At 47.0% G+C, this 12,738-nt stretch overlaps 1 protein-coding gene across 1 annotated transcript in view; it reads left to right on the forward strand.

The window, feature by feature from the left end:
* Window positions 1–3,061: 3,061 nt before the first annotated feature.
* Window positions 3,062–12,738, forward strand: part of PLEKHO2 (pleckstrin homology domain containing O2) — a 42,030-nt gene continuing 32,353 nt past the window's right edge. Inside the window, exon 1 of the mRNA XM_038419873.2 lies at window positions 3,062–3,423. Within this exon, the coding sequence (XP_038275801.1) occupies window positions 3,412–3,423 (12 nt within the window). The 5' untranslated portion in view covers window positions 3,062–3,411. The remainder of the gene's footprint in view (window positions 3,424–12,738) is intronic.

A 12,738-nucleotide genomic window follows, 5' to 3' on the forward strand; every position in this document is an offset into this window, starting at 1 on the left:
ACCAGCTGCCTAACCATTGTCAGGTGTTATGTAGGCATCATGGAAAAGTAGAGTTTTAAGAAGGGATTTGAAGGAGGAAAATGAGGTAGCTCTGTGGGTGTTTATGGAGAGCTCCTCCCAAGCACGAGGGGCAGCATGGGAGAAAGCACGAAGGTGTATGTTTGAAAATGTAACAAGTGGGCGATGAAGGCTGGCATTGCGTCTGGCTTACTGAAGTAGCTCATTTCATGACTATACCTACTATGCCATTCAGCACTGAATCAGCTACGCTGACTCTTGCAGCAGCAGTTGGTTGATTGGTTGCATACCGGAGGAGCCAGGATTACAACTTTTCCAAGGATAGGGGAGAATGCCCTGCGGAACACCAGTAGGGTCAGTGACGTGACCAGGAAGCAGTTTCTTGTTACAAGAATAAGGGACCGAACTGATGAACGATGACAAATCCTATGAATATTTTTATTTGAAATATTTCAAGAAACTAAAAATTCAAGTGCTTATATTAAAATCAGCTCCCATGTCAGATGGAAGTATGGGTGACCTCCAGAAAGCCAAAGGGATTTCCACAGTCTTGGGGAAAGCTTGTTGGTCTGTCCAACTTCCAGCTCTTTGTCATTTTTCTGAATATTTTTCTTTTATTCCACAGATTTGAAATCTACAGAGTAAACTTTCCTCCTGCACCTTCTGCAGCCACTCGTAGGGGAAAGCATACACAGGACTGAAGTGAACTGATTTCTCCTGAATTAAAAATAGGATTTTTTGACCCTAGTGTCATTTTAACATGAAAAAATTACCAGAAAAATAGGAAAGGAAAAGAAACGAGCTGTTTAAAAGGTCTATATGGGCCCGTTTTGAAATGTTCAGTCCCTGTTTTCATATACTGGTACCCCTGGACTTTGCACTCAAGCTAAGGAGTATTAAAAGGGTATTAATAGGGATTTCCCTACTATAGTGAGAGAAATGTGGCTTAGTGGTCTGAGTATCAATGGGATCCAGAATCTCCTCCTCTCTGACCTAGCGCTGAGAGTAACTCCCTCTGTAACTCTGCCCACCATGTCTCAGTTAGTCCATCTGTTTTTGTCTTTGCAGCTGTCTTCTCAAGGTGATCATGGAAGGTGAGGATGAGGTCAAGTTTCACTCTGGGGCATCATGATATTGCACATTTTTACCACAGAAAGCTACGTTCAGTGTGTTTTTGGCACTCCTATTATCAAGATGAAATGCATTTACAATTGTTTTTCCAGGGGTTGATTTGAGCCTCCATTTCTGGAAGTATTGTTCCATCATTAGGAGATCCTCTGTTAATGCTTCCTCAATGTCATGGAAGTTTGGTGCTTGGATTGTCATGGCAAGATCATCTGCATATCCAAATTTAAGCGATTTAGTTGGAGACGTCACTTATGTAAATTTTAAAAAGGGTTGGCTTGAGTACAGAGCCTTGTGGTAGCCCGTCGTTTATGGCACAGAATGAGCTGGTCTTATTACTCTGTCTGTTACTCAGCATGGTTCAAAGCAGGCAAGTGTTTGGTAGAAAGGTATAATTCTTGCAGGTTTCTGCATCAGGCCCTTAATCCATACAGTGTCATACGCAGATGACAGGTCGACAAATACTGCGCCAGAGCTTAATTTTTTTTGATAGCCAGCCTCAGTGTGAGTTGTGATTGCCAGAACTTGGTCACAACAACTACGTTTTGGCCAGAAGCCTGCCTGTTCAACAGGGATAACAGGCTCAGTAAAAGGGCGTATTCTTTTGAGGATGATATGCTCAAGAAGTTCATAGGTCGTGCTCAGTGGAGAAATCAGCCTATAGCTTCACAGTTCATTAGTGGGCTTCCCAGGCTTTGGAATGGCAGTTACCATTGCTGCAAAGATAAAAACGAGAGCCAACATCATTCAGAAACTCACAAGCACAACCTGGGGTGAATTGGCATCAGTGTTGTGAACATCTGCCTTGGCGCTTGTAGAGTTGGCAGATGAATATTGTGCACCGGTATGGAGCAGAGGCAGCCAGACATGACTTGTTGACACCCAGCATCTCCTAGCAGCACCCACCAGGATTGGGGCCCCACAGGGCTACACTTTGGTACAAAACATTTTGCTAGCCAATTCTTTGGGGGCGGGGGGGTATCTCCTACTCTATTCAGCACTGGTGAGGCCTCATCTGGAGTACTGTGTCCAGTTTTGGGCCCCACATTACAAGAAGGATGTGGAAAAATTGGAAAGAGTCCAGCGGAGGGGAACAAAAATGATTAGGGGGCTAGACCACATGAGGCTGAGGGAACTGGGATTATTTAATCTGCAGAAGAGAAGAATGAGGGGAGGATTTGATAGCTGCTTTCAACTACCTAAAAGGGGGTTCCAAAGAGGATGGATCGAGACTGTTCTCAGTGGTGGCAGGTGACAGAACAAGGAGCGATGGTCTCAAGTTGCAGTGCGGGAGGTTTCGGTTGGATATTAGGAAAAACTTTTTCACCAGGAGGGTGGTGAAGCACTGGAATGGGTTCCCTAGGGAGGTGGTGGAATCTCCTTCCTTAGGGGTTTTTAAGGTCAGGCTTGACAACGCCCTGGCTGGGGTGATTTAGTTGGGGACTGGTCCTGCTTTGAGCAGGGGGTTGGACTAGGTGACCTCCTGAGGTCCCTTCCAACCCTGAGATTCTGTGATACTCAAGCTGTTTCCCCTGGGCTCAGGAACGGCCACACCCAGTGACACCTCTGGCAAAGACGGCGCAGATCCTTTTTCCAGGACCTCTCCTGCCAGGCACTGGGAGGCCCGTGGGGATGGGGCTGGAGACGAGAGAGGGAAGATGATCATTGCTGTGTGCCCTGCGGTAGCTCCGAGGGGGGGCAGCCAGGGAGCGGGACCCCTTTAGGCTAGGGGCACTGCCACACAGCTAGCCGGGTCGCTGCCCCAGAGAGCTTCCAAGCAGGGTGAGATGGGGGGGGCAGAGGGGAAGGCCAGGGGCGGCTCGGCTCGCCCCTGGGGAAGAGAGGCGCTAAGGGGCCACGCCCTGCTGCTCCCTCCCCCTGGCCAGCCCCAGCCGGGGCGGGAGGCCCGCAGCACAGCGGGGTCCCGCCCCGCGCAGGCAGGGGAAGGCGCCGGGTCCGCAGGCGGCGGTGGCTGGGCGCACGGCGGGGCGCGGGGTGGGGGTTCCCGGTTCCCAGCACCCCGCCTCCTGCGGCCGGAGCGAGCCACCGGAAACCCGACTGGCTGCGAGGGGGAGCAGGAGGGAGCCCGGGGCGCCGGGGCCAGGCAGGCTGCACGTCCCGCTCCCCGGGCAGGCGGATCCGGACCCCCACCGGCCCGGCATGTTTGGGCGCCCGGATCCGGTGCCTGCACCACTAGCCGCGGGGCTCCTGCTGCCGGGGACGAGCCCGTGACTCGCGGCGAGCAGGGGACGCTAGCGGGCTCCGGCCATGGAAGAGGAGGTGAGTAACTTGGGGGGGGGGCCCGCGGGAGCCGCCCCGACATCCCCCCCCTTTCCAGAGAGTTGGGGGAGCCCTGAAAACTAGCAGCGCCCCGGGGGGAGCAGGGCGAAAATCCCCCTCCCCCGGCGTAGAAGGGAAGAAGCTGCCCCGGAGCCTGAGTTTTCACCCCCCCATCCCTAGATGTGTTGCAATCCGCGGAGTTCCTGGGGCTGGACAAACTCTTGAGCCTTTTTTTTTTTTTTTTTTGGTGCAGCTCTGCCCCCAGCCCAGCCCAGAGCGTTGCAGTTTTTAAACAGCAAAATAGGAATAACAGGATGGAGACAGGGAAGGAAAGTCTGCTCCTTGTCCCCCCCCCGCCGCCCCCGGGGCTGGCGGGTGAAAGGGAACAGGGGAGAACAGAGGCAGCTCTGACTAGGGCCTGGCCTGGCCTGAAGACTTTTTTCTCTTTTTCTTCGGTTTTGGTATGCGATGGCACTTGGCCCGGAAAGTGGAGGGTGAGAAGATTGTTGTTGATGGATGGTGGGCTGGTAATAAAGGGGAAAGGAGCGCTCGCTTCAGCCTCCGCCACAGCTGCTCACTCTGCTTTCACTCCGACCCAAGCTAGACGCTGGCCCAAACACGCGCCTTCTCGTGCACTGGGTCTCCTGGGTGGCACTGGAAGATGCTGTCCCCTTCTGCCAGCTGAGGTTATCTAAAGTACCCCCAAAGCTCCCTGCCGAATGCAAACGTGGATGGGTTAGTTTGAAACCTAGACAGGAAAAGGGGCACCAGGCATCGCAACCACCTAGCAGCTGGGTGCCTGTTATCACATGTAAGAGCTGCTGAGAATGGCCGCCCAACATGAACAAGCAAAACACCTAATGTCTTGGTGCCACAAGTACTCCTGTTCTTTTTGCGGATGCAGACTAACATGGCTGCTACTCTGAAACCTAATGTCTGTTGCAGTTTCTGCTGCATCAATAGTGCAGCAGGTGCAAGACGCTCTCATACTGCTGTGGTGAGGGCAGTGTAAATCGCTGCCTGATAAATAGTATCAAGGTCTCAATTTTTTAAATGGTAGTCTTGCTGACTTTTGGCTTCCCCATGAACAAGTTACAGAATAGCAGTAATTCACTGGATACAGTTTTCCCTCTGGCTTTTAAATAAGAACGGCCATACTGGATCAGACCAGTGGTCCATCTAGCCCAGTATCCTGTCACAGGCCAGTGCCAGATGCATCAGAGAGAATGAACAGAACAAGGCAATATATCGTGTGATTCATCCTCTGTTGATCTGTCCCAGCTTCTGCCAGTCAGAGGCTTAGGGGCACGCAGAGCATGGGGTTGTATCCTTGACCATCTTGGCTAGTAGCCATTGATGGACCTTTCCTCCAGGAACTTATCTAATTTTTTTCTGAACCTCGTTATACTTTTGGCCTTCACAACACACCCTGGCAACAAGTTCCACAGGTTGACTGTGCGTTGTGTGAAGCAGTACTTCCTTATGTTTGCTTTAAACCAGCTCCTGTTAATATCATTTGGTGCCCCCTGGTTCTTGTGTTGTGTGAAGGTGTTAATAACACTTCCTTATTCACTTCCTTCACACCAATCATGATTTTATAGACCTCTGTTGTATCCCCTCTTAATAGTCTCTTTTCTAAGCTGCACCATTCCAGTCTTTTTAATCTGTCCTCACATGGAAGCTGTTCCGTACCCCAAATCATTTTTGTTGCCCTTCTCTGTACTTTTTCTGATGCTTGTATATCTTTTTTGAGATGGGACAACCAGAATTGCACGCAGTATTCAAAGGGTGGGCATAACATGGATTTATTAAGCAGCATTGGTATTTTCTATCTTATTATGTGTCCCTTTCCTTATGGTTGCTAACATTTGATTAGATTTTTTTGACTGATGCTGCACACTGAACAGATGTTTTCAGAGAACTTTCCATGATGACTCCAAGATTTTGTCCTTGAGTGGTAACAGCTAAGTTAGACCCCATCATTTTGTACGTATAGTTGGGATTATGTTTTCCAACGTGCATTATTTTGCACTTGTCAACATAGAATTTCATCTTCCATTTTCTTGCCAGTCATCCAGTTTAATGAGATCCCTTTGCAATCAGCTGTGGACTTAACTATCTTGAGTTATTTAAATGGTTTCAGTTAGTTGAGTGAAACTGGTCTATCCCTATTTTTGTACTTTCAAAGTATGGGTATGATGAAACCCAGCCATTTAAAACGAAACCCTTATTTATGCCATCATACTTCCCAATTCTCTCTGTTTAAGGATTTTGTACTGGTGCCCATCACCATAATGTCTGAGCCTCTGCCAGGCTAATAGATTGACAAAGTGCCTTGTGGTCTTCATGAGGGTGTCAGCTCTTCTCCCATATCAGGCTATGGGAGGTTCTGCTTGGGAAGGGATTGAATTTGGGAAAATGGGTGTGGCAATTGTTTCTCTTTCCATGCACTGTCCGTGTTTGTGCACCTTCGGCCCATTGCATAGTAATCTGTCTCTTCCAGGATTTATTCTATAAACTACGAGCTTGCAAGCAACTTAAACAAATGTCATTCTTTTTCTCACATCATCTGGCTACAGCATTATTTCCTCCTCCTTTCCCCAAATGAGAGTCTGTTGCCCTTATATGGGCAAAGCTCCCATTGCTAACTGGAATGGGAGTTCATCCTGCTTGAGGACTTCAGAATTGGGCCACGGCACATTTCATGTTAAACCTTCAAGTTATGCCTTTCCCCCACTTCATTTCAGGCTCCAAAACTGTGTGGCAAGGCCCAGGGTTTCTGAAAACTGGCAATAAGACAGTTGGGAGACTGCAGTGCAGCCCAAGTTGGTAGCGACTGAAAGTTGTTGTTATTCACGGGCCTACATGAAATTAATCCACATCACAAAAGCCACCTTCCAGCTGGCAACCTTCTTAGCTGTTTTGGTAAGCAGGCCAAGGCCTGAATGAGCTTGGATACTGAACCAGACCAAGAAGTGGTCACCCCCGGTTCAGGAGTGAGATGCATTGGCAGGGTGCTGGGACGACAGCTTTCACTCCAGCTGCCAAGGCTGCCTCTTCTCTGTATCGATGACTTAAGGTTGCAGTTCTGCTCGCTCTGTACTTTTTTTCTAATGCTAAATTAACACTTTGCAAGGCCACTTTTTCAAAGACAGCCTCGAATTCTGCACCCATCGGTAATTGCAAATGCAGTTTCATAAGCCTGATCAACCATCGGTGGCAACGGTTAGCGTTAATTGTCTAGTTACCGGTTTTGCTGTTACAGTTTTGATAGAAAGCTAAATTAGAACACTTTGGCCTGCAATATTGCATGTGCAAGATCAGAGGCCAAGTTGAGGTCCCCTGGGGAAAAAAATAGTTTTACCAGATGGCACTAGGGCATTGGTTCTCAACTCATCTAGATATTTGCCTAGTTTTCCAAGAGGCTACATAAAAAGCACTAGCTATGTCAGTACAACACTAAAATTTTATACTGCTCTATCTACTATACACTGAAAAGTAAAAAGAAAAGGAGTACTTGTGGCACCTTAGAGACTAACAAATTTATTAGAGCATAAGCTTTCGTGAGCTACAGCTCACTTCATCGGATGCAAAATGCATCCGATGAAGTGAGCTGTAGCTCACGAAAGCTTATGCTCTAATAAATTTGTTAGTCTCTAAGGTGCCACAAGTACTCCTTTTCTTTTTTGCGAATACAGACTAACACGGCTGCTACTCTGAAACTGAAAAGTAAGTACGCTATTTGTATTCCAGTTGATTTATAATTATATGGTAAAAATGAAAAAGTAAGCAATGTTTCAGTAACAGTGTGCTGTGACATTTTTGTATTTTTATGTCTGATTTTGTAAGCAAGTAGTTTTTAAGTGAGGTGAAACTTGCAGGTATGCAAGACAGATCAGACTCCCGGAAAGGGGACAGTTGTCTGGAAAGGTTGAGAGCCTCTGCACTAGGGTATTCGTCAAAAGTAGAGGGAAGTAGTTCTTGTTACAGGTGTACTTTTGATTAGTCATAGTTAGTTACAGTTGTTATCTATCTGCTTTAAATGAGGTTAGTGAAACTGAGGAAGGAACTTCAATACCTTATGTATAGTTAGTTCATAAACCACCATAGTGATTAAACTTTTTTTTGCTCAGAAGACATGAAACTTGTGATTTTGTGAGCCTGAAAATACTGGGAGAGGAGGCTGGGGGGAGGTTAGAGCCTGTTGTTTAAGTGTTTAAAAAATAAAAAGCCTCCAAAGTCTTCCATCCTTGCTAAAATTTGTAATCCCAAGTATGTCCAAGTTGCACACATGAAACTCATGTTTCACTGGTAAAGTGGCCATAATGTAAATTGCAGGAGTGAAATACTGAGCACATGTCCAGTTCTTGGTGTTGATGCTCTTGAGTTAAATTAGTGACAGAACAGCCAGATTTTTCTCTTACGCCATCAAATCTTGACAAATGTCAAAGGAGTTTCTTCTGATTTACACCAGTGTCAGAGGAGTACCTAGCGTAGAAATCTCTTGGAAAGGACACAGAGTATTTAGTGCCTTCAACAGATAAATACCAACTTAAACCTGAAGTGACACAGTTGTCCGTCATGCCCAACGATAGCAAGATTCCTTTGCTCTGGAATTTTTGTAACTGTATTTTGCTGCAATTAGTCTCTTTGCCTTATGCTCCTTATGACCCACATACCAGATCCGAGAGCACAGAGTGGAACTGAGGCCCCGATCCTGCAGTCCTTGCTCTGGCAAAGCTCCCATTAACATGATATGCTAATGTTGTCTCTTCTGGCACGAACCTTCTTCGTTGCCACAAAAATAGTCCACAAAAATGTCAGATGCAGTTCCTGAGTGGACCCTCCTCTGTTTCACTGTAACAAACATGAATGTTTAGTTATGTTGACTTTTATACCTGTGACATTACATGTTGCCTTTGCTCATTTTCACCTCTCTCTTGAGAAAGGATAAGACTAGAAGCCAGATCCTGGGCTTGTATAAACTGGTTCACACTAGTTAAGCATCACGCCCAATGGGTTTGATTTTACATTCCTGGTACAGTCAAAACTCTTTAGGATCTGATTCTTGGGTCTGGTCAAGTTTCTCTCGATGCTGGGCTGAGGGATGGGAGACTAAGAAGTGGAGCAAAGGATGACCATACCTTGCTCTAAGGTTAATCTAAATTCTGTCAGCTTGTGATGGCCCCAAAGGACCCATTTGTGGGCTGGGGATTTCCAGAGTGCACCAGATTTTCAGAGTGCTCCCTGAGACTTGCCATCAATAACAGAGGGGCAGGGATGGGGCTAACAAAAGATGCCTTGTTTAGGCAGCTCGACCCCCATTGCACCATCGTAGTGTCCAAGGAATGCTAACTTGAGCCCCTAGTGTTTATGTTTTAGGAGAGGCCAGGGGGCCGGATGGCAAGTTCAGGCCTAGATAATTTCCCCCCGGATCTGCAGGGTGGGCATCTCTGCTCATGGATCTCCCTTCCTTCTTGGAAAGGAACCGGAGGCTAGCAGTCTCCACAGCACCATTCCACTGCCTGTTTATGGGAGCCTGCTTTGTGGGGTAAGGATCTGTGCAGGCCCAGACTGGCAGGGTGCAGGGCTGACCCGGGTTTGGTGGGTCCCACCTCATCCCCCAACATCATTCCTTGGGGACAGTATCACAGCCCAGGCTTTATTTCCTTTTCCCCAGAAGCTGTTGGCACTGGGGAACCCTTCTGTAAGGGGGTGGTCAAGTGTTCTGGCTCCATGTTTGGGCCATGCGGACAGGGAGCAGGAGATTGTGGTGCCAGCAGCCAGATGCTAACCCTCCATGTGGGTGGCTCCTACAGAGCCCCTGGGCTACGTGCAGAACCTGGAAGTTCTGCACAGTTTTGAGGTGGAAACATACCTGGCTCATTTCATGGTATGGAGCAGACTTGTGCCCCTGAGCGATTGGAGGGGAAGCTCCGCAAAGGGGTCCTTACAGGGATCCGCCTCCCTCTTATTCCCTCCTTGTGGATTCCAGCATGGAGGGGTCCGTCTAACCCTAACTGAAATGATAAAGGAGTACAGCGAATATCACTAAGTCTGAAACGTTAAAGAACGAGTGGATCCACAGGGAGCGCACAGGATCAGGACTGGTCCTAAATATAAGCAATGAAAGAGTACAGACTTCAAGGTTGTGGCTCTTACGGCACCCCTTGAACTTCAACATAACCTTGCACATTCGCCTCTTATAGTATAAGCTTGATGATGAAAATGAACTAAAACATGAGTGGTAACAGGGCCAGTAGGTTTCTAGGAGAATAAATTAACAGCTTACTTTTTTACACCAAACATTTTTTATTTAAAACCACAGAAACAACAGGAATGGGGGAGTTTTCCCTCTGCAGAGCTAAGTCTGAGGTCTGTCACGTACATCCCTGGATGTATTTCCTGACAACATTGCTGCCATCTGATGGGTTAAGTGGGGATCATGCATGTTTTAATATTCTCTTGCAAAAAACCTGTTAGAACTCTGAGATTTCTGTAAAATTAAGCTCTTGAGGCTGACAGATTCTCCTCCCCGTATAAATCCAGAGTGGTTCCAGTGAACCCAGTAGAATTACACCAGTGTAAAATTGCTGTAAGTGAGATTGGAATCAGGCCCCAAGGACCTATGAATGACATCGAAAGGCAGCTCATTCAGGAAACCAGCATGTCTATATTTGTGCACAAGCTGATGTTTTCTGAAGTGGCAGATCACAACAGAGTACAACTTCCTGGCAACCTAAAAAGTTAGGTAGAACAAACGAACAAGAATTATAATACCGCCTCATTTTCATGAAGAGCTTTGCATGTACTGCCATCCTGTGTTGCGGCATTTTCAATTGCTATTTAGTGTGATCAAGATGGCACCTGCCTAGTGACCCAACTATCCCAGGTAAATCTCTCTATAAATACATGCCAAGATACATGATTTCTTAGTATTGGCCTGCTCCAAAGCCCATTAAAATGAATAGGAGCTGTTCCATTGACTTCAGTAGGCACCGGAATAAGGCCCTATATACAGAACAACTTCGTCACTTTCTCCCCCTCTCTCTATTGGCGTGGCTGCCTTCCCTGCAGTTCCAGTTCAAACAAATGGCAGCTGCAATCCAAGGGTGTGTTCATTGTGAGTTGGATGCATGGAAACAGATTTGTTACCAAGGCTCACATCATCTGACAGTAAATCTCATACTAAGTTTTTGGAACACTTCCTTCTACGCTCGCTCTGTCTGTAATCAGTTCTGGCCATGGGACTATCTGGTTTTGATCTCCATCCCTGCACATTGCATTTCCTCATTTGAAAAAAAAAAAACGATGGCCAAATTAGTTACTTTGATGAACTTCTTTCCTACAAGAAGAGTTGCATTTTGTAACTAACCAGGACCATATTGGGATGGCCTTACAGTGTGTATGATAAACCCATTGTTTCATGTTCTCTGTGTGTGTGTATATAAATCTCTCCTCTGTTTTTTCCACCAAATGCATCCGATGAAGTGAGCTGTAGCTCACGAAAGCTTATGCTCTAATAAATTTGTAGTCTCTAAGGTGCCACCGGTACTCCTTTTCTTTTTGCCTTCATATTGCATGCTAATTTAGCATTGCTAAGAAGAGCAGAAAGCTTCTATGATTTATCTTAGACAGAACAAGCCTCTTGTCCCAACAGAGTATGGAGGAAACTCAGCCTGTGTTTAAGGTGTCATTCTCCTGAAATACACTGGAGAATTCTGGGTCGGCCTCCCTGTTGCAGTCACAAGTTTGCTGAAGCGCTGTTTACAGGGGAGTTGGTTCAGCTGAAGGTACAATAAGGGATTCCAAATCTCTGCCTGTTCCTGCAGAAGAGACTCAGAAAAGGGTCAGCACTCCAACAGCAGCACAGATGAAACAGTGAGAAGCACTGGGGAAGGATGGATTCTGTTTGTGCGGAAGCCTCATCTTCCATTGCAGTGGCTATTCAAGAGTGTGTCCCAAAGCTTGAAAAGAGCTTGCGCCTTTAGTGTTTTGTATTGAGGGGAACTTTGCTGACCACAGACTCCCCCTCCTGGGTTTCTTTCTTCCATTGGAAAAGCTTATTGGCACCAGATATATTTCTGTTTATTTTTTAAATCATGAGAGTAATTCATCCCCCCCATTGTAAGTGGATCTGGAAAATGACAGGGCTCAAGAATGAAAAACTTGTGTTCCTTGTGACTCCCTGGACTTGTGATTCTCCTTCACGTGCTGCAGTCACAGCACCTGCAGCAAGCCCATGGCTGTGGGACCTGCTTCCTCCCCCAAATCCCGAGATTTTTGGGGACAATCCTGAGACCCTCAAAAATTCCACTTCCCACAAACCTGAGATTAAGCAGGAATAGTACTGGGTGGGGTACATTGCTGTAAACTGTGTATGAACTCTTAGGACAAGTGAGTGGGTTCTAAACCCACAGTCCTGATTCTGATCCCACAGTAGTGGGAATCAGGAATAACTTCACTGTGGTGAATGGAAGGCAGCATTCGTGTGTGGGAGATGAGAATCGGGCCTTGTAGCTCTGGAGCAGAGCAGATCTATGTCTGATAAACCCATGCAGCCAGCAGGTGTCTGTGCGCCACTTGCACACATATACAGTAGCGTCTGCATGTCTAAGTAGTGTCTTATGATGATGGAACCTAAGACCAGCCTGGGGAATAAGCGAAAAAGGTACATTAATGTAGCAGCAGGGATTAGAGATTGGAAACTGATTTGCCCACCAGTGTTTCGTTAAACACCAAGGCACTGAAACAAGCAGGGGTGCACAGCCAACATTTGGACATTGATTTTGCTCTTCTACAATCTCTGCCCCTTTGCACATACTTACAACCCCCTTCTTCCCACGTTTTCAATGCCAGGACTTAGACTGATAGGGAGGTTTCCCTAGCGCCAGCTTCCCTAAGGAAGTGTACTGTCTTTGCAGCATATTCCACTGGGGAGGGATAATGCACAACCCCAGCCCCATTGAGGGCTTCCATGATGCCAGGGAGATAGCTGGCCTTCCTCCCTTTCCCTGTGGGCCAGGGGAGATGTGGGTGCCCTCAGGATGATTCAAGCCCTAGCATCCGCTCCAGCAGTGAATTGGAGGTTTGAAAAAGGTGGCTGGGGAGAGGCAAGGACTGGCAGTTAGATGAAGATGGGGCGAGTGAGGGGGACACAGAAAACTTTGCTTGCAACAGCTATAAATGCCCCAACTAAAAGGAACTGTTGCTTTAAACTTCCTTCTTTTCCTGCTAATCCTTTCCACTCAAGTTAAAATCAGCATGCTGCAGAAGTTAGCCTGAATGTAGGGACTGAGTCAGTGAGGAACAACA

The sequence above is a fragment of the Dermochelys coriacea genome, chromosome 10 (assembly GCF_009764565.3).
Source record: "Dermochelys coriacea isolate rDerCor1 chromosome 10, rDerCor1.pri.v4, whole genome shotgun sequence".
In the NCBI taxonomy this organism is placed as follows: Eukaryota; Metazoa; Chordata; order Testudines; family Dermochelyidae; genus Dermochelys; species Dermochelys coriacea.